The sequence below is a fragment of the Microcebus murinus genome, chromosome 15 (assembly GCF_040939455.1).
Source record: "Microcebus murinus isolate Inina chromosome 15, M.murinus_Inina_mat1.0, whole genome shotgun sequence".
Classification (NCBI taxonomy): Eukaryota; Metazoa; Chordata; class Mammalia; order Primates; family Cheirogaleidae; genus Microcebus; species Microcebus murinus.
In genome coordinates this window covers 27,823,875-27,850,003 of record NC_134118.1, presented here as the reverse complement: position 1 = coordinate 27,850,003, position 26,129 = coordinate 27,823,875, and the positions used below count along the sequence as shown (strand labels likewise).

The 26,129-nt window shown below is 36.9% G+C and overlaps 1 protein-coding gene across 7 annotated transcripts in view; it reads right to left on the bottom strand.

The window, feature by feature from the left end:
• MARCHF1 (membrane associated ring-CH-type finger 1) overlaps positions 1 to 26,129 on the bottom strand; it is a 726,479-nt gene that overhangs the window by 75,734 nt on the left and 624,616 nt on the right. For 5 of the 7 annotated variants that reach the window (XM_076010552.1, XM_076010551.1, XM_012735576.3 and 2 more), the window contains 2 exons: positions 5,030 to 5,109; positions 3,980 to 4,747 (listed from right to left, as the gene is read on the bottom strand). In XM_076010552.1, the coding sequence (XP_075866667.1) occupies positions 3,980 to 4,747; positions 5,030 to 5,109 (848 nt within the window). Of the gene's footprint in view, positions 1 to 3,979; positions 4,748 to 5,029; positions 5,436 to 26,129 lie in introns of those variants that run through there. The other 2 variants (XM_076010554.1, XM_076010555.1) reach the window with 2 other exon arrangements.

Here is a 26,129-nt window from a genome sequence, read left to right as displayed (position 1 = left end):
AGGGCCTGAGTGTTGGTTAGGAGGTCAGGAAGATGTTCCTAAAGAAATGACATTTAAATCAAGAAAGAATGACTAGGAATTAGTCTGGTGAAGGACTGAGAGGTAATATGAAGCCATTCTAGGCCCTGAGAGGGAAAGGCCTGGACACTTCAGGAAATTGGAAAGAGACCAGCAGGGGTAGGTCACGGTTAATGGTGGGAGTTGAAGGTGGAGAGGCAGATCTGATAGTGAGATCATGCATGCACTTGTAAAGGCTAAAGATTTTGCATTTTCCACTGTATGGCAACCTAGAGGCCATTGAGAAATTTAAAAGGACTAACATAATCTGATTCATGCTCTTTTGTTAAATGTAATTCTTCTATAAAAAAGGCAAAGACTTTCCCACTGTACATAACTGTGAGTGTAATAATGGGATGATTTAAGTTTCCTCTAAGTTATAATTGGCTAATAGAGACACTTCGTCTGAATAAGGCTGCAATAAGGGTGGGAAAAAAGGGTAGAGTGTCCATGTGGGCACCGAATGCCAGGAACAGAAAAGGAAGAAGGACTTGAGAGCTGCTTCCGCTTTGTGGTCGTGGCTGAGACTGGCTCTGCCTGTGCATGTTTGAAGCAGCCGAGTGCAAGTTCATAGGAATTGCTGCTTTTCTCAGGGCTCATCTTCCTCCCTACATAGAGGACTCTGGTGCTCAGGCTGTATCCATTTGGGGCTTTTCTCGTACATATATGTGATCTCTCAGAGAGATTTAATTCACTTTCTGGGCATCACTGTCATCTCCTTGAGAACGATTCTCAAATCTCTATGTCCTCCCTGGCCTTGAGAGGATTTTTCAAGTTTAATCCATTAGTTTGTGTTTTTGCCCTGTGCTAATCCATTGTGTTAACAAGAACTGCACATATGCCATTGTTTAGTGTCAGGCTGTGTATAGTTCACTAATGATTGAAAAATTAAACACACCCAGCTCTGACTGCTCTCCTGCATGTCAGTAGCATGCCTCATACTGTCTGCTGGAGAGTGACCCTGCAATGTCATTGTAACCACAAATAGCCTGCCTGTAATTGAACTCATTATGTCTTTCCCAAATCAACTTGCCTCTGATCTCTCCTGACTTTGTTCATTAACGCCCATGTTTCCTGCTGTTCCTGGCTCCAAGATTTTGAGTCATCCTTCATCATTCCATGTTATGCTCTTGCCAAATCCAAGCACTAAGATTGTCCCTATTCACCTGGTGGAGCACCAATTTGCCATTTGTTTCATTGCCCAATATCTTAGTATCCTAGTTATCTCACAGTAGGATACTTCCACCCACAACGCCTCCTAAATCTAGGTTCCTTTCTCAATATACCTTCAGGGCCACTGGTGACTACCCTGTATATGTGACTCTTCATCCAGCCTATTTCACTTAGCAGAGGATTTTCTGTATTATATTTTGCAGTGTAATCTTCATTTTCATGAAAGGAATATTATGTAGAAGGCTGCTGTGTAACAGAGAGAATCATGAAGATTCTCTGGTTGCAGATGGGCTATGGGTGCACAATCCCCTTGACCTGTCTCAGCTTTCCTGGCAGCATCCTTGGAGCTCAAGAGAGGTGCACTGAGGCAGTTTGAAAACATGAATTTATAGAATAAACAACTGGAATGGCATGTATGTTTTCTCCAAAATGTATTTTCTTAAAACAATATTTGTTATCAATTTATGCAAACCTTCTAACCCATGTAAAATTCTTAAATGTACAGTGTCCCCATCCCTGCCTGGGATAATAATATTTCCCTCACCTTGAGTGTCTGGAATGCCATCCATGCATCTCTGATAATCTAAACTCTACTTTTCTCAGCCCAGTCCCACCTCTCCTTAAGGGGTTTCTGGATCATTCCCTATCTCAGCAATTTTTCTTTCTTCAAATCTCTCAGTATTTCTTTCCTTACATCCACCCTGCATTATCTTAGACTTTTGTCATTTCAGGTGTATATTCAATCCCTCCCACTTAGATAATAGGGCACTTAAGGGAAGAATCAAGTGTTTTGCTGCCTTTCATCCTCGGCACCTAATATAACACGCCGGTCCTAGCCTTCGCTTACTTGGTATGTTTAGATGATAACCCACAGCAGGAAGTAATACCTATAGGCCCATCGATCTCACTTTCATTAATAGAAGTCTAAGTTAAATCTCCTGTCTTTGAAAATGTATCTCCAGAGTAGTGCTTTTAAGAGAACCAGTCACTATGACTTTAATTACCAACATTACTTTTTTCTCCAATTGCCATTAAGCCTACAGCTAGCTTCTTTGCCTGCCTTTCATTAAATCATGTTGAAAGTTAGATTTGGGAAATGACAACAGATGGTTTCAAGTGCAGAGTTCTTAGTCCAGACCAGAAGTAGTGTTTTAGCCCATCCCCCAACTCTTCAGCAAAGAGACATATAAATCACATTCTAAAGATTATAAGAAGCTTACATTAAGATGCAAATCAAACAGTGTCACTTCCTTTTAAATACCCTCTAAATCCCTTAGCATATTTTGCATGGCTCTGTATAGTGTAGCCCTCTCCACCTCTTCATCCTGTGGCTTCCACTCACCCACCACTTACCACACCCTGGCCGCAGGAGCAAGCTTTCAGTTCCTGGACTGCCACTTTTCTTCCCTCCTCCTGCTTCCTGCTAGTAGGATGGTCTTCCCTGCTTCTTTCCTGATCAATTCTTGTCATCCTTTGAACCTCAGTCTGGTTGTCACTTCCTTAATAGGGTTCTTCTCTGATCTCCCATGTTATTTGCTTTCATATTCCTTGTCATGATTTCAATCATATATTGTCAATTCATTTGTTTTGTGTCTGTGTTACTCATTAGACTATAAGCTCTAAGATGTCAGAGACTATACAAATCCTATGCACTATGATATTTTCACTGCTTAGAATAAAGCCCAATGTATAATAGATGCTTGAGTGCATAAATTAATGAGCATTTTATGAATGACTATCCTAAAAGACTTTCAGAGAAACAAATAATTCTAATATTATTAACATCCAGAGCTTACTTTTCCTTTTGCTTCTGCCCTGAATGGACATGGGTAGCCTTCTCTGGGTCATGTAATTCACATGAAACATGCTTACATGTTTTATAAAGTAACTTCCACTTTTATAAAAACAAACCAAAACCACCAAGCATTGAGCAATGAAAATCTTCACTTGCTTCCAAACAACTTAAGTTATTGGGTACAAAACGAAAATTTAAAAGTATTTGTTTCATTTAAAATTGTCTCGTTTATACATATTAGCATGGGTTTTCCTGTAATTCTTTTTTAACATGAAGTTGTTTTGAAAATGTATGCCATTGGGTAAAAAGTACAAGAAAGTATTCTCATAGCTATGAAATATCCACATGTTGAAAGATTTTAATATATGATTATCAGTACATTTAATGTGGTCCCTTTCCTTTAAGGTGCCAACAACCCCACCAATATGTCTATGACTTGTTTCTGTATCCTTTCAGTCTTGAATTACCCTGCTGACTCAAACAATTGGAGAACAAATTAAAGCCAACTTCAGAGTTTTTTTCTGATAGAAAAATCTGACCTTAAAGAACTCAAATCTTGAATATCTTTCTGTCAGGGTGCTCACAGTTCACCAAATTTGCATTGAAGATTTCACAGGTTCTCACTTTTAATGTTTGCACTATTACTGTCTTAACTGGAATGGGTACAATACTCAACTGGTTAGTTATTCCCTTTCTCAGCATAAATCATTATTCAACTAAAAGGAAGGGAAGGAGAAATATTATTTTAGTCCACAACAGATTTCAAACCCATGGATACTTCTGCATTATTCTTCTCGTACTCACCTTTTCTCCTTTTATCACCTTATATCCAATCATAAAAGTAACAGTGTAAATAAATGATAAGTTTTGAGGGTGGGTATAAAACACATACCTAACTTATAGCAAGAAGAAACCTAGTTAGATGACATCAAGCCTTTCTCTGTAGTGACTGACCTGCATGTTTCTAAATTATCAGACCCATCATCATCGCAGGTGGCAGGAGGCTTCTGAACAGGGTCATTCACCGGGAGCCCTGCATCTTCCATGTACTTGTTGCCTTCTTTAATTGCCAGCATTTCAGTGCTGGAATCTGTTTCTGAAAATCTCTTCTTTATTATTTCAGTTTGCCTAAGACTTTGCAAGAGTTGAGAATCTCTGTGGTGGTATCTACCTTGGCTAGTCTCTTGGTTCCTTGGCGATCTCTTAATCTCAAAAGATCCTCTAGTCCGGGAAGGGCTGCATTCTTGGTACCTTGTGCCTTTTCCTCTGCAGAGGTTTAAAGAGCAACTCTCACATTCCATCGTCTCTTGTTGATTTTTACCTTTGGATCCCAATTCAACAAGCTCAATTCCATTAGGAGTAGAAGACCCATCTAAGTTTTCACATGGCTTATTATTATTTCTCCTTCTTCTTTTTGACAGTCTGAATTTAACCTGGGCTCTTCTTTTTGCCTGAATCCAGTGACTGTCATCTGTGGAAGATGAATCTGAAGAATCTGTAGAAAGCTCCCTCCATCTGGGGCTTGAGATTTGGAGGTGAAAATCATTTCTTCTCCCTTTTCTTTGATCTTCTTCATGCTCATATCTCTCAGAGGCCCTTCTCCTCCTTCTAGGTCTCTGTTTTACTGGTTTCTTACCAGACTCCTTCCTAGCAGGGCTCAGCACCATGACAGGGGTGCAATACTCAAATGCCTCTTCTGACATGTCATGCAAGATGGCAGATCTAGACAAAGCAGCAGGCAAAGGATGGGAAATGGGAATGGAGAGGAAAGCCATGGAGAAACAGAGAGAGAGAGAGAATGATGAAAATGACAGCAAGGATCAGAAGTTGATAAATAAAGGTCAACTGAAGAAAATGAACTAAATGAAACAAAATTAAGCCAGTATAAATTGTCCATGGACAATGTAAGGCAGAAGCATGAGCCACACATTCTCAGAATAAAAAACAAAAACACAAAATACTGATCTAAAAAATATTGAATAAGATCATTTGCTCAGCACTTACCTGCAGATGTCCTGAGTGGATGGGCAGACAGACAACCTTGATTGGCTCCTGGGAGCTGTCCCTGTTGTTGGGCTGCTTGCCTGGAGAAACAAGTTAGATAATTTGGCATCTTGGTTAAGATAATACATGGTTGATATCTTGCTTTTTTTCCACATATTTAAAAAATTACAACAAACGTGGCTGCCGGTCATGTTGCTCATAACGCAGTACACAGAATATAGGAAGTTGGAGGGCTCGTTTTGCAAAAGTAAAACTTATTTGAGGAACTTGGGACAGCTGAGGTGCTGTACTATTTTGCTGTTACTTCATTTGTGAGAGAGGAAGATGATTCCACAAGTTTCTATTCTATTTACTGTAATCCTTTGAGTGGAATAGCTCAATTTGCTTGGGAAACAAGGGAGTAACACTTGAAGATCCTGTGATATAAAGGACTAAAGTACTATTACGTGACACGGATGATAATAATTTGGGAAGCCAAAATAATCAAATAGCCATTAGATTGTTAGATACTGCTTGTAGCTAACAGCAAGACACCATGAGATAATATATTTGAAAACACTTTTTAATATTTAAAGGCCTGCAGTTATTGCTATTGTTACTTTATTGTTGAGACTAATAAAACCTATCCATTGCTACACTTTTGACCCTTTGTATCTTTTAACCCTTTAACCATACCAAGCCTGAGAATAAGAAAGCCTGAAATAATTCAGATGATTAGCACAAAGTTGAGTACATTTCAGTAAATTCCTACCATTGAAATCCATTTCCTTTAGTGTATTTGACTTTAACTTTTGTATTTAATATAGATGATGATGATGATAATGATAAAGGTGAAATGTAGGGATTATTTACTGTGTGCCAGGCCTTGTGCTGTGGCTTTATCTACTGTCTCTTTAACTTTTCAATGATCTTAGAAGTGGGAAATGATAATAACTAGCAGTTTTGAGGGTATATTATATGCTAGTTACTGTTCTAAGCCATTTTACTATATTTATTTATTAATAAAATAAATGTATGTGGTAAATACTATAATTATTTCCCTGTTGAAGCTGAGGGAACAGAGAGATTGGGGCTGCTTCTCACTAATAGGTGATAGAGCAGAGATTTGGACCAGGAATCTGGCTTCACCATCTGTTCTCTTGTCCACCAGAAATACAGCTTCTCCACTGCAAGGCAGGAAACCAAAGAAGTCCTGGGTCCATATTCAGGCCTGTCTTACTGTATAGATGAAATGCACAATTTTTCCACCAAGAAAATAACAGTTAAGTATAAAGATTATTCCAAATTTCAAAGTCATTCTAAAAATTCCTATATTAGAGATACATATTGATGATTATGGGATCCAGAGAAGGAGAAACTAATCCTACCTAACTCAAGAAGTCAGGAAAAATTTGAAGAGAAGGTATAATAAGCTGAATAATGGTCCCCCAAAGATATCCACATCCTAATCCTTGGAAATTGTGAATATGTTTTCTTACATAGCCAAAGGGACTTTATAGATGGGATTAAGTTAAGGATCGTGAGATGGGAAGATTATCCTGAATTATCCTGGTAGGCCCAATGTTATCATGAGTATCCTTATAAGAGGGAGACAGTAGAGGTAGGGTCAAAGAGAGAAGATGAAGAAGAGTAGAGGTAAGAAAGGCGGTAAGATACTATATTGGTGGCTTTGAAGGTAAAAATAGGGGTTCTTGAGCCAAGGAAGGCAGGTAGCCTGTAGAAACTGGAAAAGTCTAGAAAATGGGCTCTCTCCTAGAGCTTCCAGTAGAAGTGCAGCCCTGCTGGCACCTTAATTTTAGCCCAGTGGGATCCATGTCTGGCTTCTGGTCTTTAGAACTGTAAGATAATTCATCTGTGTTGTTTTAAGTCAACAAATTTGTGGTAACCTGTTACACCAGTCATAGAAAACAGGAGGAGAAACTTTAGCTAACATTAAAACGCAAATAGGAGTTTACAGATGAAGAGATAAATATATTTTGGGCAGAGTAAACAGTGTGCTAAGAGAAGGATGGCACTCTGAACTTGTTCCACTAGACTGGTAGATATCTGCACACTTCTGATTTATACTTTCCTCAGTCTGTTTTTTTATCAGCCTATGAATACTGTGTGCATTTTTAAATGTTTGTACATCATCTTTGATCACCAGTCCATTTACAAGAAGCTCCTTTAACATCTGTATCAAAACTTACTTCTCGAGATGGCAGTAGAGAGAGGGACTTAAAGTAGCTGGCTTGGATTGGCTCAGAGCCAAGGGGACTCCTCACTGTGGAGACAAGGTAAGTGAGAGATTTCTAGCAGTCCACATTCCCACCACAGATGCCTGCAATCCTGGCTAGAGGAGAGTCCCTCAGCCTTCAAGGCCCTGAGCCTAGTACAGGGAGCTTCCTGGAGTCCATATGATTGCACTGTACCAAAGAGCAAATCCACACTGGGTCCTCTCCACCTCCTGGGGCCCAAACTTCTGCAATGTGGCAACATTTTGAAAGCATAACCAGCTCTAGAATACATCTTGACCTGAGGCCCAATAGTACTTGCATCTTCTCATCCTTGGGGGCTTCACTGACATTACCCCATATCCACCCAGTGGGCTGTAGCCTCCCTATATCATAGCCTCCCCACACTGCTAGCTGGACCTAGCAGTGTACCTGTATTACTGTCACATGAGTACACAGAGCTCCTACATCCTGGAAAATAGGCTGTCCAGTGAATCAGGGAAGCTTCCCCAGGATACAGGAAACCAAAGTGTGTGATACTTAGAACTGAAAATCACCTGTTTGGAGCCACCACCAATGTAGCCATCCTGCCCCCTCTAGTGGCAAGGCCACTGCTTGTCCACATGCATGCTATCAAGGAACTTGAGAACTGGCTTGCTTGGGGCACACTGCTGCCATCAACAAAGTCTGCTGCCAGCAACAATGGCGCTCATATGTGTGGCCTTGTGGCCTAAGATCAGCCCACCTGGCATCATTGACCCCCAGAAAACTGCCACACAGCCTCCATGAAAAACCATGGCCTGCGTCACTGAGGAACTTCAAAACACTGATGACATTGATTACAGCCAAAGAAATAGTACAAGAAAACAAAACCAAAGCATCCTACCCAACTAACATGATAGATCTACATCTACAACTACAGAATAATGTCTTTCCTTACAAAAATCTACAAAATCTTTTCCCTACAAAAGCTACTCCATAAAATTGGAAGAAGTGATCATTACACCAAATGCACATATACCAATGTAAGGAAACAAGAAATATAAAAAAGCAAGGAAACATGACACCTCCAAAGGAATTCAATAATTTTCTAGTAACAGACCTCAAAGGAAAAAAAAAACTATTAAAAAGAATTCAAAACAATGCTCTTAAGGAAAGTTAGTGAGATACAAAAGAATACAAATAGACAACACAAAGAAATCAGGAAAACAATTCATGATCTGAATGAGAAATTCAACAAATAGATAAATATCATAAAAAAGAACAAAGCAGAAATTTTAGAACTGAATAATTCAATGAATAAAATAAAAAATACAATTAAGCCCTTCAACAATAGTCTAGAGCAATCAGAAAAAAGAATTTTTGAACTTGAAGACAGACCTTTTGAAATAACCCAGTAAGACAAAATAAAAGGAAAGGAATAAAAAAGAACAAAGAAATCCTACATGACATATGGGACACCATTAAGCAAACAAATATTTGCACTTGGGAGTTCCAGAATGTGACAATATGGTAAAAGGAATAGAAAATCTGTTTAATGAAACATAATGAAACAGCTGAAAACATCTGAAGTCCTGGGAGAGATATAGACATCCAGATATAGGAAACTCAAAGAATCCCAATAACATTCAACCACAAAATTTTTTCTCCAAGGCACATTAGAGTTTAACTGTCAAAAGCTAAAGATAAAGAGAGAATTCTATTAATAAAAGCAGCAAGAGAAAAGTGTCAAGTCACATATAGTGGAATCTCCATCAGACTAACAGCATAATTCTCAGCAGAAACCTCATGGGCTAGAAAAGAATGGGATGATATACTCAAAGTGATGAAAGAAAAAAATTTCTAGCAAAGAATACTATACCTAGTAAATATATCCTTCAGAAATAGAAGAAACCATAGGGGAATTGCTTCAGAACATTGGTCTAGAAAAGATTTGATGATAATGCTTCAAAAGCACAGACGATAAAAACAAAAATAGACAATTAAGACTATATCAAACTGAAAAGCTTCTGCACAGCAAAGGAAGCAATAAAGAGAGTGAAGAGACAACCTTTAGAATGGGAGAAAATACTTGCAAACAATACATCTAATGAAGTATTAACATCTAGCATATACAGGGAACCCAAACAACTCAACAACAAAAAACTAATAATCTGATTGAAAAATAGGCAAAGAATCTGAATAGGCATTTCTCAAAAGAAGACATATGAATGGCCAAAAAGATTGTGAAAATGTTCAACATCACTAATCATAAGGAAATGCAAGTCAAAACCACAGTGGTATACTATCTCACCCCAGTTAGAATGGTTATTGCCAAAAAAGATAAAAAATAGACATGGTGATGTGTGCCTGTAGTCCTAGATACTTGGAGTACTAGGAGTTTGAGGCTGCCGTGAGATATGATTGTGCCACTGCATTCTAGCCCAGGTGACAGAACGAGACTGCATCTCTTTAAAAAATCCCTCACTTCTTTTAAGTTTCTATTTTTAGATTGACTTCATTTCCACATCTTTTAAACAGCTAGCTATACACCTAATTTTTGTAAAACATGAATTTCTCTTCTCTAAGCAGTATGTAATGTTTCATTATATTGTACACCTCTTATTCTATGTCCATGTTCTTATGTCCATAGAGACTAGTAGGGAACTCTGCATGTAGTAGGTACTAGGTAAAAGTCATCAGTGAAGTTTCTACTTAACCTCTTTAAAAAAATCAAGGCAGCCTCAAAATCTCCTAAAATCACTGCTGATGTTATTATGAATGTGAATCATATTATGATGAGCATCAATAATGAATATCTATGGCTATGAAGCTGGAGAGGCAAAGATGTTGAAATACACATAATAATAATAAAACAAATTTTATAATCTCACAGGTCTGAACAAATATAGGTTTTACCAGGGGAAAATGATTTATCACTGAATAGTAACAGAATATTAGAAACACACAGCTTTCGTTGCAGAGTTTTTCAATCTACCAAGACACTGAATCAAGTAGCATTTATGTCTGTAGCCCTTAAGTATTTTGAAGGAAACAGAAAATATTCTTTGTTGCTCTTAATGAATATTCAAATATTTCATATGCAATATTTGTTTGTGCACATTCAGTTTGCTGGTGGGCTACTGTATCAGACACTGTACCTGTACCCTTAGCCCCCTTCTAGGTTCATCTGAAGGCTGACTGCTTCCCACTTCGGTGCCTGTGCCTATCTGCTTCTCTGCCCTATGTCTTTTCAAGTTCCACATGCCTCTGCTTGGCTGCACACAGGCATAACCCATTAGTGTAGCATAAGTTAACACCCCGGGGGGAACAACCCTTGGGCAGGAGTCAGTGCATAAGTGCTCTCACTTCTCCACTCTTTGGAGGGGCAGTTCTGGGCTGTTCTGCCATAACTTCCAGAGTTTCTCAAAAGGTCCCAAGCTGGATGGAGGTCCAGTTTCCCTCAGCTTATTAGACCTTTATTAAGATTTCCCCTTTGCATGGTTGTTTCTGTGCATAGTTATTCTTCTTGGGATCACTTCTTAGAAAAACTACCTGTACCAACTAAGACAGCATCTAAATTAAAACTAGGATTTATTTGACCATCTGACTCTTGTTAGGGGACCCAACTGAAATAAAATTAACCCTAGCTTGTTTTACTTTCAATTCACTTGCTCAGCGAACAGAAATTAAATGTCTATCACATAATAGATACTATGTAGAGTTCTGGGAATGAAGAAACAAATAGCAACCTAAATAGGTTTCTTATTTAGTGGATGAGAGATATGAATAGACAGGCAATTTAAAACAGTTTGTATATCCTGCCAGACCCCCGTAATGTGAGTTCTCATGAACAAAGGGCACCAAGCACAGAGTAGAGCAGGGATTGAATGTAAGTGTCCCAGAAAAGGTGACACCTGACCTAGGCAGGGTAAGTGTGCGTAAAGTGAGGGATGGCAGTCCAGACGGGGACGAGAGAGTGCAAGAGCACAAAGTGGAGTGTCCTGGTATGAGAAATGCAGAAAGTTTTGTAATGACTGAGGGGGAGATGGTGAAAGACATAATAAATGATACAAAGTTAGGATGAAGAAATAGATGGAAATTTTGACTGTTACATTGACATGTTTGAATTGCATCCTCAAAACAATGGAAAGTTACTGCAAATATTTAGCAGCAAATGGAAACAATTAAATTTGGACACTTGAAAGCTCATTTTGGCAGCTGAGAATTGGAAGGTCTGTGGCTATAAGCAGAGAGTAAAATTAGGACTCAATATATCCAGAATGCAGTGAGGATGGAGAAAACAAATAATGTGAATGATATAATCCCAACTGGTTGTTTTGTTTTTAAAAACAATAAAAATTATTGGAAGATCAACTGAAAAAAACTGAAATAGAGAAGAATCCAGGAAAATTCTTTAATAAAGCTAAGTAGTATCAGAAGTTTGAGTACTTTTAGCAGATATCAAAACATAGTATGACTTTAGAAATTAATAGAATATGTGAGTGGTACAGAGAGACACATCAATAGAATAGAATTGAGAATCTAAAAATCTATCTTCCTATCCTTTAGTACATACAAAGTTGCATTTCAAATCAGTGGGAAAATGTAGGTTATTAAATAAATGGTGTTAGAAAAAATGACTAGTCATTCAGAAGAATGTGAAGCTGATTCCCTAACTGACTGCTTCTCGTAAAGTTTAAGTAGATGAAAGATTTAAATATATTAGTAGTAAAACAAACCACAAAAGTATGAGAAAAAAACATAATTGAATATATTTATAATATTATGGAAGGGAATCCCTTTCTTATGATGACTTAAAACAAAAATTAATATAGGAAAAGGCAGATGAACATGATTTAAAAATAAAAACTTATAATTTATAAAAAAGAAACATAAACTTACACGCCAACACTGTCTCAGACAAAACTCAAAATATGGCCATAAATAATGTCATATTTCATAATACCTATGATAGACAAATAGCTCATTTCTCTAGTATCCAGAGATCTTTCACAGATCAAGAAAGAAAGTTAACCAATCATACAGAAAAATGAGTAAAACACACAAACAGGTAGTTCACAGAAGGGGAATTACACAGGACCAAAAGTCATTTGTAAACAGGTGTTCAATTTCAATAAGTAAATAAATGCAAATTCAGTTGACAATGGTATCCACTTTTACTTATCAGACCATCACATCTTTTAAAAATATCACACCCTTGATCACTTCTGATTTTATTTTATTTTATTCATTTATTTATTTTTACTAGGATCAGCACATTTTATAAAGATTGGTAATATTCAGTGTAGCTAAGGTGGGGAAACCAAGCATTGCCCTATATTGTTGTAGCAATAATAATTGTAAATTGGTACACTTAGAGGGAAATTTGATAAACTATTAAAATATTAAAAATCTATGCTATTAAAGTCAGAAATCCTATTCACAGGAATTAATTTTGTTAACATACTTGCACAATTGCACAAAGATATGTTTACAAAATGTTCATTATAGCATTGTTTGTTAAAGCAAGAAATTGAAAACAACAGAAATGTTTGTTAATTATTTACAATGAAATATATAAGCCATTAAAAAGAAGGAGTACATCACACACATACACACACATATGCTCTCACACATATATATATTTGTAGGATTTTCTTTTTTTTATTTTTTATTTTGGCATATTATGGGGATACAGATTTTAAGGTTTCAATAAATGCCCATTTCCCCCCCCTCCCCCCACAAGTCTGAGTCTCCAGCATGACCATCCCTCAGATGGTGCGCATATTACTCGTTATGTATGTATACACCCGCCCCCCCTCCCCAATACCCTATTACTGTAGTACCTATGTGTCCACTTAGGTGCTACTCAGTTAATACCAGTTTGCTGTGTAGGATATATTTTTAAGAGAAAAATCACACACCAATTAGTCATAGTTTTCCCTGTACATGGACTCCACAGTAATCCCTTGTTCAGAGGGAAGACACATAACAGCCTTAGGCCAGTGACTTTCAGTCTAGGCTAAAAATTAGAATTGCTGGGGAAGTTTTTAAAAAATACCTTTGCCTGGTCTTGGTTCTGGAATCTCTGAGAGATGGGACCTGGACATCAGAATTCTTAAAATGATTTAAAATGACTAGAATGTGCATCCAGAGTTAAGAACCACTGGCTTAGATCAAAGAAGGCACTCTCTCACTTTGAAATTCATATTATAGAGACTCCAGTGAGATAATATTCTTGAAAGTTTATTTATTTATTTATTTATTGAGAGAGAGAGAGAGAGAGAAAGAGAAAGTGTTTTCTAAATTCCCAAACCTTGCTTTACATATCTAGAGGAGACCTTGGAGTTCTAGTTTTATTGCAACCTATAGTGCAAGGAGGGATGGTATGACTTAAGGGAATTCACAGTGTACAGGACAGAGAATCACTCTGCTCACTCTACTTACTCTAGAGCAGGACAGGGAGAGAACCAAGGGTGAAATTTCACTGTCTTTACTCCCCATGAATCCGTGGGCTGAACATGGTTTGGGAGAAGGTGTGGAGGTAGGGCAGGTGATGCGGAAGACTCACCAGGGTATTCCTGAGGGGAAACCAAGAGCACGATGCCTGTTCTTCCCTTCCCTGGAAAGACTGTGCTCTTTCAGTGGGCTGCTCAGCCAGCATGGGCAGTGCTTATGTGGAACCTGCATGGTAAGGTAGAACAGACCGGAGCAGATGGACCTGAGCTAGTTCCTCCATTTCCCAACCCTGATGTGGGGATGAGAGGATCTGGACATCTTGTGTTTTCCTGAGTGTGTGAAAGATAGTCAAGATTGCTCACCTAAGGAAGAACCAGGGATCATCAGAGTTAATATGACTTTATAACAGAGGCCCACAGAAAAGACTACCCAGCCAAGAAGCCTGGCATTGCCAGTGAAAGGTGACATGAGTTGGAAGACCAGAGCCTTGCTGACTGTGACAAGAGAGTTGGCCATCAGCCCACCAACTAGTAGGACTTTAATAGGTCTGAGAAAAACCCAGATGGCAGAGCTCTAAACAGAGGTTCCTGCCCCAGTGTATTCAGAAAATTGAAGGGAAATGACAGCAAACCCTGAAAGACTGAATGTGATCAAGTTCTGAACAGGTAGAAACTGACAGATCTTCTTATTCTTCTGGTTTTTTTTTTTTGTTTGTTTTTGTTTTTAATCAAACATTTCCCACATACAGGGAGCTCAAGAAGAAGATAAAAACTGAGATCGCTTTTAGAAAATCACATGCTTTTCCCCCACTATATTGTGCAAAATTTACCCGACTACACACTGAGGGTTATGTGGGATTCCTAAGCAACTCTATGTAGCAAATATCTGCACCACGGGCTGATTACAAAATCTAGATGTCAGAGAAAGTGATCTTGATGCTGAGTCCAGTGTCACAAAGGAAGATGCAGACTAGACAACAAAAAGAAGAAAACAATGGTATCGCAAATCGTCTTGGCACACAAAAGTTTGGAAGGAACTGAATATCTTTTCAAAAAAGGAAAGTCAAGTCTGCCTTCAGCAATTCACATGATTAGAGGAGTGGCTTAGAGCAAGACTAGGCTCTTTTAGAAGGTTAAAAGGGGAAGATGCAACTAATCATGCAGAATCCGGCCCATCTTGGGAGAAGTTAGCCAGTAAGTGAAGCTGTTCTCGTACACGGAGCCCACACACAGCCAGGGTACATTTCCTGTCTACAACAGAGATGGAATAATGACTGTCAGTAGGGAGGGCATGGCAGGAAATTTGGTTTGAATCAATAGCCTATTTTCGAACAGAAATGGCTATTCAGTCCTATTAATATAGACCAGATCCAAGAGAAGATTTGCAGGCAGTTCATGTTGAACCACTGGGACCAGATGATAAGGCAAATTCTGAGAACAAGGACCGACTCCCCAAGTAATGACTAGGGACCATTCTGGGAAGGAGTTGAGGACCCATTCTAGCACCCAGGCTACATGGCAAAATGTAAGAATTCTGGAAACTAATTAGACAGAGAAAGAGATTCAGGTGCTTCTCTCTGGTACCCTGTGTCACATGTCCTCAGTCCAATTCTCATGTCAGCTGCAGCTCTGGTGAACAGTTCCTCATAAGTGCGGACTAACCTCATGGTGACAATCTCCCACCTCAAGTGAAAGCCACTTAGTTTCTACTTTCTGCTGCTAATTCTATGAGAATCCACTTGGCCTTGCCCGAGCCTGGATGGGAAGGAGTTAACACCTCCAGAAGCAACTCTCAATAAAAACAGGGACTGGGAGCGTGGCTAAGTGATCCATCTTACTGTTCCTCAGGTGGAAAATTCTGAGAGACATTTTGGATATTTTTCAGGAATCCCTTCAGAATCGACAAACTTCATTAATTACTACTGAAGTAGCTAATTACTAAATTCATTAGTAACTTCAAAATGCACCCTTAAATTAACTTTTTCTCCATCCTTGTGTCATTCTTCCTACTCCCTCAACTATGATTGCTGAGAGCTTCTTTGCACCAGCATTTTTGTCACAAGCACTGCTCTGAGTAGAACCCAAACTGAGGGACAGGTGGTACCAGAAAGAGTCCTAGAAACAGATCCATGAGGTAGAATTTTGGAGCTGGATCACTCATAGTCGGACATAGCCAGGAACCCTCTGCTATAGGTGAATGGGGTGGTGATAATGGCTACTGAGACGTGGCACCACAGTTACTGGGTTCAAGGAAGTACAGGTGGATGGGGAAGCCTGCAGTAGCTCTAGTGTGTATAGTGAGGGCCAATGGCAATTATAAGGCTATGTAGTTTTTAATTGTTCCAAGGCTTTGAGTACTGCATTGGAAACTTCCAAGAAAGAGAATAAATAGCAAGGTCAGCTGAGCCGACTATCAGTCAAGGCTACTCTGTGAAAGTCTGCGTACAAGCATAGCCCATGGTGTAGAGATATTATTCCCATGCAATCCTCAATAAAAAGAGGGCAGGAGCCAGAGTATAAATGAATCAACTTCAAGTGGTTAATTCTTGGAGACATTCTTTACATTTCTGAGCAGGTCCTGCTAAATGAAGCCCTCTTGCCACATCAGTGACTTCTATACTACATCCTTGTGTTGGTTTCTCCTCCTTCTCTCTCTCACACTCCTTCTTTTACTTCTGCTGCCTAGGGAACACCTCCCAAACAAAGTGCCTGCACAACTCCTTGTTCCAGGTTCTTCTTTTGTGAGAACATAAACTCAGGCAGTAGAAGATGAGGGTGAGATGTACGAACTAACAGATAGTGTGTCCTTAGGCACACAGAGCAGGGCTTGAACTGCACATTGGAGGATAAATTGGTTGACTATTGCCACTGCACCTGCTGGCCTGCACTGTCCTCCATACTCTTATAGTTTTGTGTGGTCCTTATCACCTGCACGCCGCACTTGTAGGTCTGATCTCATTGCAGGCAGATCAAGTTCCAGATCCTGGCCCTTCCTTCAATTGAACTCAGTTAGTTGTTGAGAAATAGACAAATATTCTTCTCACAGTTTTCACTACCTTCCATTTTCCTCCTTTTTGATCTGTATTACACAGAGTTTTGAGATTTATCTTTCAAAAGTACAACCCCAGTCGTTTCCTTTCCTGTAACAAAAGGCTCCAACCTTTTGATGGGTTTCTCACTATCTAACAAATTAAATACAAAGAGACCAGCCTGGGATTTTAGAGCCTTTATGTTCTTGATGCCATCGACTTTTCTGGTATTAATTTCAGCCACTTTCCTTAATTCCTGGGTTCCAGTTAAACCTAGCACATGTGCTATTCCCAGCATGGCCATGGGTTTGTTTCTGTGCTTTTACTCCAGAGGGAAAACAGTAAGAGCATAGTCTTGGAGTTTCCCTCAAGGCCAATTTCATTTCCCTAGCTTTACATACACCCATTTTCCCATTTTTCTTAGACTCCCAGAACCCTTTTAAACTTCTCTTTTGGTGATAATCTAACATTTATTTTATCATCCGTGTTCCTGTCTAACCATTTCCAAACAGCCACAATGTTCTATAGTTAATCTTCTTTTTTGCTTCACTAACAAATTGAGAAAAGAGGCCATGGGTTACTCATTTTGGAAATCTTCATAGTGTCTTGTATGTAGCAGGTAGCTAATAAAGAGTTGTGGGGTTGAACTGAGCTTTGTAATAGTTGAACCAAGTTGAATTGACCTTGGTAAACACTGTCCTGATTGCAGTACAGATAGAGATGACAAGCATATTGTAGTGAACACAGGAGAAACGGCTCTGTAGAGGTGGCGATCCTACTCTGTAACAAGATAAATGAATAGAGGCCAAGGTTTTATACAGGCCTTAAGGCCCTTTTCTTGGACTTTGGAATCAAAAAGCATAACAAACGACAGTTGTATCTTCTGTTTTCTTTCTAAAATACAAATTTTTGTTTAGAAAATGACAATTATATTATGTAGAGAAGAGTATGCCTTTTAACAATTTTGAAGCTAGCAGGGTCTGTTTAAAAAGAAAACATGATAATTGAGGATAAAAATGAATTAAAGTCTTTCAAATGCATAGCCCTATTCAGGAGCAATGTATTGTTTTAATTTGCTAGTTGGTACATTACAAAAGCTTGGTAATTTGTTCATCCCTTTAATAGGTGCAAGATTGAAATGGGGCTGGGGAGAGAAAAATAACAATTGGCTGGATGAGCAGAATAATATGTTCTTTGAAATGAAGCATTCTTTGTAATGGATGTTTATTTCAGATGATTACATTGTACAGTGCATTCAAACGGGAAAAACAAACAGGAGGCCAGCTGCACTAATTTTATCAAAGTTATTTATATCAGCAGTATAATTAAAGGCAGTAATTTCAAATTAGGTTTTCTGAGAATCCATTTATAGGCGACACAAGGCAACTTGTCTCTGTGGCATCTAGGCCGTGATTGTGCTCTGGGGGTAATGTTAACTATTGCCAATTGGCCTTGGCATTTTGAAAATTAATTGTTGTTTCAAAAGATTCTAAAGCTTTTGCCTCGCACTGCCCTGAACAGCTTAGATCTGCTCTACTAGGAGAGCCCAATATATAATTTATGTATGTGACAAAGAATAATCATGCCTAATCATTTACAAATGACTTCTCTTATTTCATAATACATTAATAATACTTTGTGAAAAATGATTCTAGAACTTCAGATGGGAAATGCTGTTGAGGAAGCTTCTTTTTTTTAAAAGCCTCCATTAAATCCAGCTATAGTTCCTGAGTAACTGTTGAAGAATTAAGTTTTAAATGAAATATTAAACTGGTTCTATGGAACAGAAATAGGCCAAAAATGGTCTGAAAGGCTCTTTTTGGTTATAAAAAAAGATATTTAATGACTAAAAAAGAAATTTTGAGAATGTATGTATGCAGTCTGAGGGATAGAGAGAACATCATAAAAACGAACCGTTCTAACTCACATGTGACATGATTTTCCCATTTATGGTATTCTCAATAATGTGGTCATCTGGCCCCTGTTTGGTCAGTAACAGGAATTTCACTATCTCCTGAGAATGTCCTTGTACTTTTAGAGTGCTCTAACTGTATCATCCCAGTATTATATTGAAGTCTGTTTCTCTGTGGTTTCTAGTAACAGTTCTAGTTTTATTCTCCAAAGCCACATTTGCTTAACGTCTTAGTCTTTCTTCTGTATCATAGCCCTTTACTGCTTATTGATACTCATACATACCTTATTCTTGCACCCCACACTTTATCTCCGTCCCACTTTACATAAGTTTGGAGCATACATTTGCAGTAATGAGTAATTAATTTTATCAGAAACATACAATGCAGGTGACAAACCTATAACTGTCAAGTTAAGTCATGTTCAACCTTATTTGATATGTAATCAGTAAAGTGCTCTGATTAGGAGATAAGGATGATGACAAGTGTCCTTTAAAAAGAGTAGTCTATTGAAAAATGAAATTAAAGAAAATTCAATTTACAATAGCACCTAACCTACCCTAGAGATATATTTAACTAAGGAGGTGAAAGACCTCTACAGGAAGAACTACCAAACACTGAAGAAGGAAATAGCAGAGGACGTAAACAGGTGAAAAATCGTAGCATGCTCATGGGTTGGCAGAATCAACATTCTAAAATGTCGCTACTACCCAAAGTGATCTACAGATTCAATGCAATCCCTATTAAAAGCCAACAACATTTTTCACAAATATAGAAAAAATAATTCTACACTTTGTATGGAACCAGAGAAGTCCCCATATAGCAAAAGCAATCTTAAACAAAAAGAACAAATTGGGAGGTATCAATTTACCAGACTTCAGGCTATACTACAAGGCTATATAAATATTTTGTATATTGATTATAGCAGGGCTTTAGCACTCATTGAATTGAATAATTTCAGGAGATGCAGTCGATTCTGTTCTATTTAAAATAATCTAAATTTCTTCTAAATAAATTTGATAAGAATAAAAAGTAATAAAAAATAATTTGGCAACAGTGTACAAGCTGGATTGTGGTGATAAAAGACAGACTGGAGGCAGTAGAAGTAAACAACAGTTCTATGTTCAAGGTGAGAGGTTATTGTTGTCTGCTATAGAGTGTGATAAAGGAAATATGGTTAAAAGTATAAAGGATCAAATGGTAGGTCTACTTGTAGTTCTTTGAGGTAAGTGCCCATCAATAAATGAGTGGAATGATAAAATGTGGTATATGTATATCATGGAGTACTACTCAGCCATAAAAAATGGGAAACTAATATCTTTTGTAGCAATCTGGATGGAACTGGAGATTATTCTTCTAAGTGAAGTATCACAAGAATAGAAAGAAAAAACACCACATGTACTCACTATTAGACTATAACTAATCAATCAACACTTATATGCACATATGGAAGTAAAACTCAATGGAAATCAAGCAGGTGGGAGGGAGATGAGGGGATGGATAAATCCACACCTAACGGGTACAACGCACACTATATGGATGATGGACACACTTATAACTTTGACTCAGACTGTACAATAGTAATTCATATAACCAAAACATTTGTACCTCTGTAATATTCTGAAATAAAAAAAAAGTTGGAAGGACAAAAGAGAGAGGGAAAGGAGAGAGAAATGAGGAGAAAGATAAATATGAAGTGCAAAATTGGTAATGGAAAAAAAAAGTTAAGGAAAAAGCTGAGTGAAGTCCAGAGAAAAAGCAAGGGAAGAGGAAAAGCTGGGTGCAGTATACGCTATTTGGGAGATGGATACATTAAAAACCCAGACATCATCACTATACAATTCATTCATGTAACCCCCAAACCACTTGTACACCCAAATCTATCAAAATGAAAAGAAAGAAAGAAAATTGAAAAATAGAAAAGAGAGAAGGAAAGTGAAGAAGAAAAGAAAAGATATGTATGTTCATATATACCATATGTTGTGGAGAGGAGTCTAGGTGCCTACGGTTTTGCAAACATTATGCGCTGTAATAGTGATGCTCACAGTTTTTTAAAAAATAAAATGATTTAACTTAGTTAATTTGCTAAGATATTATTCTAAGCTGGATCTTCTGAGACATGAAACATATTGGTAATATCTTGAACTAAAAATGGATGTATAGTTCCATATCCATAAGGGGATATGCATGAAGATTCAAATATATAACATAAAATCAGTTGCAGGACATTCTTATAATGTGGCAAGACTGCCTATCAGTTTAAAGAGCATTTAAAGAATGGTGTAAAAAAAGTTGGATAATTTTAAAAACCTATTTGTATATCTTTCCTGCATCTTGCCCAAAAGTAAATTTCAGGGAATTTATATAGCTTATGTAAATACAAACAATACTCAGATACAGATAATACAAGATAAAATACGATTAAAAATAAATGTAAGAAACTCCTAGAAGAAAACATAGATGAAAAACTTTATGACAATTAGTTTCAGCAATGATTAAGAAATCATTTGCATATTATACCAAATGCACAGGCAGCAAAGGTAAAAATAAATTTGACTACATCAAAATTAAAAACTGCATCAAAGGACACAATCAACAGAGCGAAAAGGTAACTCACAAAATAGGAGGAAATATTTGCAAATCATGTTATAAAAATTATGTAATGAGTGACATGTCCACCATCTGAGGGATGGTCATGCTGGAAAATCAGACTTGTGGGGGGAGGAGGGAAAGGGCATTTATTGAAACCTTAAAATCTGTACCCCCATAATATGCCGAAATAAAAAAAAATATGTAAGTAGTTATTATCCAGAATATTTATAGAACTTCTATAACTTAATAACAAAAAAACAAAAAGCCTGATTAAAAATGTTCAATCTTAAAAAGAAAGAAAATCTTGTCACATGCCATAACCTGAATGAAACTTCAAGACATTATATTAAATAAAATAAACAAGTTACAAAGATTACATGAAAGTGTATGATTCCAGTTATATGAGGTACCTAGAGTAGTCAGATTCATAGAGACAGAAAGTAGAATGGTGGCTACCAGGGTCTGCGGTGGGGAGAATGGGAAGTTGGTGTTTAATGGATATAGAATTTTGGTTTTGCAAGATCAAAAGAGTTCTGAAGATTGCTTGTACAACAACATGAATATATGTAACACTACTTCACTACAAAATTAAAGACAATGAATTTTATGTTATGTATATTTTATCACAATTAGAAACAATAAATATAAGAAGAAAATGGGACAAAGAGAAAATGAGAGTGGAATTCATCCCTTTGAGTAAGTACTCTGGTCAGAGCAGTAACCTACATTTAGTTCTAAGTTTTCTAGTCCTTGGTACAAAGAATTGCATGACTGTGCACCATCCATAAGATAAAAACAAGCTGAGTAATTAGAACAGCACAATGCTGGTACTGAGACCAAAGAAAACTTTCATCTTTGGGTGATCCTTTAAGAGAAACCATGATAAGCATTTAAGCTCAACATGATTTTTATAATGAATACAGCAATGAGTCTCAAACACATATCCATTATTATTTTCTGATGGCATAATGTCAAAGTAAAATTCAATGTAACAGGAAAATTTTTACTTTGACATTATGCCTTCAGAAAATAAAAATGGACATGTTTTGGGAATTTGTTGCTATGTTTATGATAAAATATGATTAGCTTCTTCCCCATTTCCCTTTACCGCTTGTTTACAAGGTCTTTGTCATGCTACTTGGATTGGCAGATAAAGTGACACTTAAGGGAGAAAGAGAGGTGGGATAGATTTCTCTATAAAGAAAAAGTTTGAAATGAAAATAAATAAGACTTAATAAGGAAGAGAAATATGGACAGAGTGACAGACTGGTAGCTGTTCAACAGTTTTAAGAGTTTTGCGGATGAGACAAAGATGAGCAGCTATTTTATAAGTGAGGATGTAGGGGATGGAAATAAGAAAAGGGTATTTTTAGGATCCTTATTGTGTGTTCTTTGACCTGATTTAAACTTCATCTTCACCCCTGTCCCCAATCCATAGACCACTCAATAAAACCTTCATGAAAAAATTCACCAGTGCTTAGAAAAGTGGAATCAGAATTGCATTTTTTAACGAGATTTTACGTTGAGATAGAACTTTAATTGGGAGCAAAAAGGCCTAGATTTATTTAGGTTATACGATTAAAAAGCAGCCTTGCAGGAAAATGCACCATGGGATCTAGAATACTCTTTGCCTTTTGGGTTAATTAAGGAACCATCTTTAGAGTAGAGCAGGAAAAGCCCGACATCAGGTAATACTTTATGAATACTGAATCTCTCAGCAGGGTTGTTAATAAGGAGTTAAAATGAATTTAGAGTTATACATTCCCAGTCACGTGCTTCCATTAAGACATTCAATGTTTCTTGTTGAGCATGGAGTTAGAGGAGGTTAGACAAACACATGCATCTTCTGCTTACTGAGGATCCGATCAAGAATGAGTGACTTATAAAAAGCAGGCAAACATCTCACGGGGGGTGGTTACAGATGTACACAGGTGGGGACATGAGCTATTGGAACAAATGTTTGAGGTCCACTGAAGTGTACAGATAAAAGGACAGTTAAGATCTCAAGTTTCAACAGTATGAACCGTAGCAATAAATAATTTTAGCCTGGAAAAAATTTAAAGCACATACAATTATATTTCTATGATGTTCATACAAAAAAAAATTCAGCAAGCCACTTACAGTATATTTAACAGCCTGTTCTATTTTATCTACCAAGTTAAACAGATTGCCAGCTTTATGCCTAAGTGACTATATTAAGTCAGATGCTCATGCAGGATTTTTAACACTTTACTCAAAATTATATTTAATTTTAGAATAGTTAATTTATAGATATTTCGAATAATAATGTAATAAGTGGGTCAATTATTGGTTAAGGCCACCTTTTGTCCATTAAAATATTATCTATATCAAAGAGAATGCTTATTTTTCCATTTCAAATGCCAAAGGGATACAAATGGGCAATAAGACAAAATAACGTAAAAAAGACTTCATGATATTAGTCTCCGTTTTCATACTTCCTTCATTTATAATTCGTGCTTTTGTGGTTTCAACAGAAAATTTTATCCTGTCAACCTGTAAGTGCAATATCTGTTGTCCTTAAAGTCATTTTTAGCATCTAGCAAATACAATATATTTACTTAAGTTTAGAATATATCATTCTTGCATTTCCTACATGTTAATTTCTAAATAGCACCACCTATAAGAATCTAAAGAACACTTAATACTTAAGTTATTAATAAAATCTGTCACTTTTCAAAACTAAAATGATAGTTTATCTTTGATTGGGAATGCATAGGGAAATCAAATAAGAACACTATTTAGGTAAAGAAAGAGAAGAACTAAAATTAAGATGATTCCTATAGTTTAGTTATTATGACTATTCACAGTATAAGAAAATTATGCTATTTTCAGAGAAAATTATGGCAATTTGTAGGAAAAGGAAGTTTTTTAAAGGAAATGAACTCTTGTGATATTAATAAATTTAGGGTTTATTGAATATCTTGGGATGAGTTCCTCCTGAAAATCGAGGATCTACTCTATGTCATTACCACACATGAGGTCAGAAGTAGGAAGCTACAAGGAAGATATTAATTACTGAATATATGCAGGAGTTAATGAATATCTTTAAGTTTACTTCAGTGCAAAGCAAATATTTATATGCTAGAAACAGGGTGTTCTCTTCTTGAGTCCCAAGAGGAGTAGAACTTTTGTTGAGAAACAAATCTGATGGATATGTTTAGGAGTCCCAAAGAATTCAAAAAGATAATTTTCTCATCTAGTCTTCCTCTCTTTGATTCCCATTTATCTTTTTTTTTAATTTTTTTTCTGTTAGGTTTGTCTTCTCAGGAATGGTGCTGGAGATTAGTGAGGCCAGGAAGAAAGATGGTTTATCTACATTGGAGTTAAATATTATCAAGACTTCCCTAATTTCATTGGCTTGCTTGGCACTGTGTACAACTTCTAAAATCTGCTGAATTGAAGATCAATATAAAACTTATGTGTTGAGTTCTTGTTCTTAAGGATGTCTCACTGCCCTTTACCTCTGCTTACACAATGCTTACAGTACTTCATTTTCATTGGTTGTATTGTCCAGGCCAAATTTCTGATCTGTTAGACCAGATTACAAAGAATTAGTTAGTAAATGGACTGCATATCTGATCCATCACTCAACAAATTTATCTGAGCTTAAGTACACAAATGCTCATAAATGAATATGTGGCAGTACTAGTGATTGTACTCAGTTTTGCCGTTCTCTGGAGGGTAATTTTAAGAGCTGGCTTTAGGTATCTATTGTCCTCCAGGGGGGGAAAAAAGACTCACCTATTCATTCTTTTTCTTTTTTAAATACATAAAGAGTTGGTTCTCTTTTACTAACATTAATTGCTTAAAGTACCTTCCCCCATTTTAATAGACAGTGTTGAAATTTCCTGCAGAGTACTAGATCACCTGGATTTATTTTCCCATTAATATGTATAGTTGTCATGTTTGCTTAAAAATATGTGCTTAAAAGTCACTACAGTCTGGGTGAATCATTCTCATTGGGTTTATAAATCATTGCCTTGCATTCTGGTTGACTTGATTACATGTTTGTCTTTTGATTAAGAAGACAAGTTTACTAGATCTCTTTGTAAAGTTCCTTCCATTGCAACTGTTATAATTAGATTGTTTTATAAGTTCTAAAGTAAATGGATGGGTGACTAATGGAAGCTTAGGGGATATACTGTTTATCTCTCTCATTTGCTCCTCCAGAATTCAAGATTTGCTAAACTTATTTTGGAGAGCTAGGGTACTATGTTTCCATGAATCTGTCAAAATAATCTTCCCAAACACCTATATCTATGGAATGCTACAATAAAAATTATTTGACTATGAATGGAATTACTTACTACATTATATAGATAATAGAAAGGATTTTGATGAAAAATAAGAAAAAAATCTCCTCAGTTTAAGTTAAATATTAATTGAAATACTGTATCATTCCCACATTTTAAAATATATTTCTTAGGCCAAGGCAGGAGGATGGCTTGAGGTCAGGAGTTCAAGACCAGCCTGAAGAAGAGTGAGACCTGAAAATAGAAAGAAATTAGCTGGACAACTAAAAGCATACAGAAAAAATTAGCCGAGCATGGTGGTGCATGCCTGTAGTGCCAGCTATTCAGGAGGCTGAGGCAGAAGGATTGCTTGAGCCCAGGAGTTTGAGGTTGCTGGGAACTGGGCTGATACCATAGTACTCCAGCCTGGGCAACAGAGTGAGACTCTATCTAAAAAAAAAAAAAAAAAAAAAAATATATATATATATATATATATATATATATATACACACACACATACATGTATATATATTTCTTAAAAGATGATTTATTGTTAAAAATGGGTGTCAGGGTACAAAAAAGAAATACATTTATATGAGCAAATAATTCCCAAATATTAACTTTGAAATAGTTAAAGGGAAAATGGCTCTAGTTCTTCTTTTA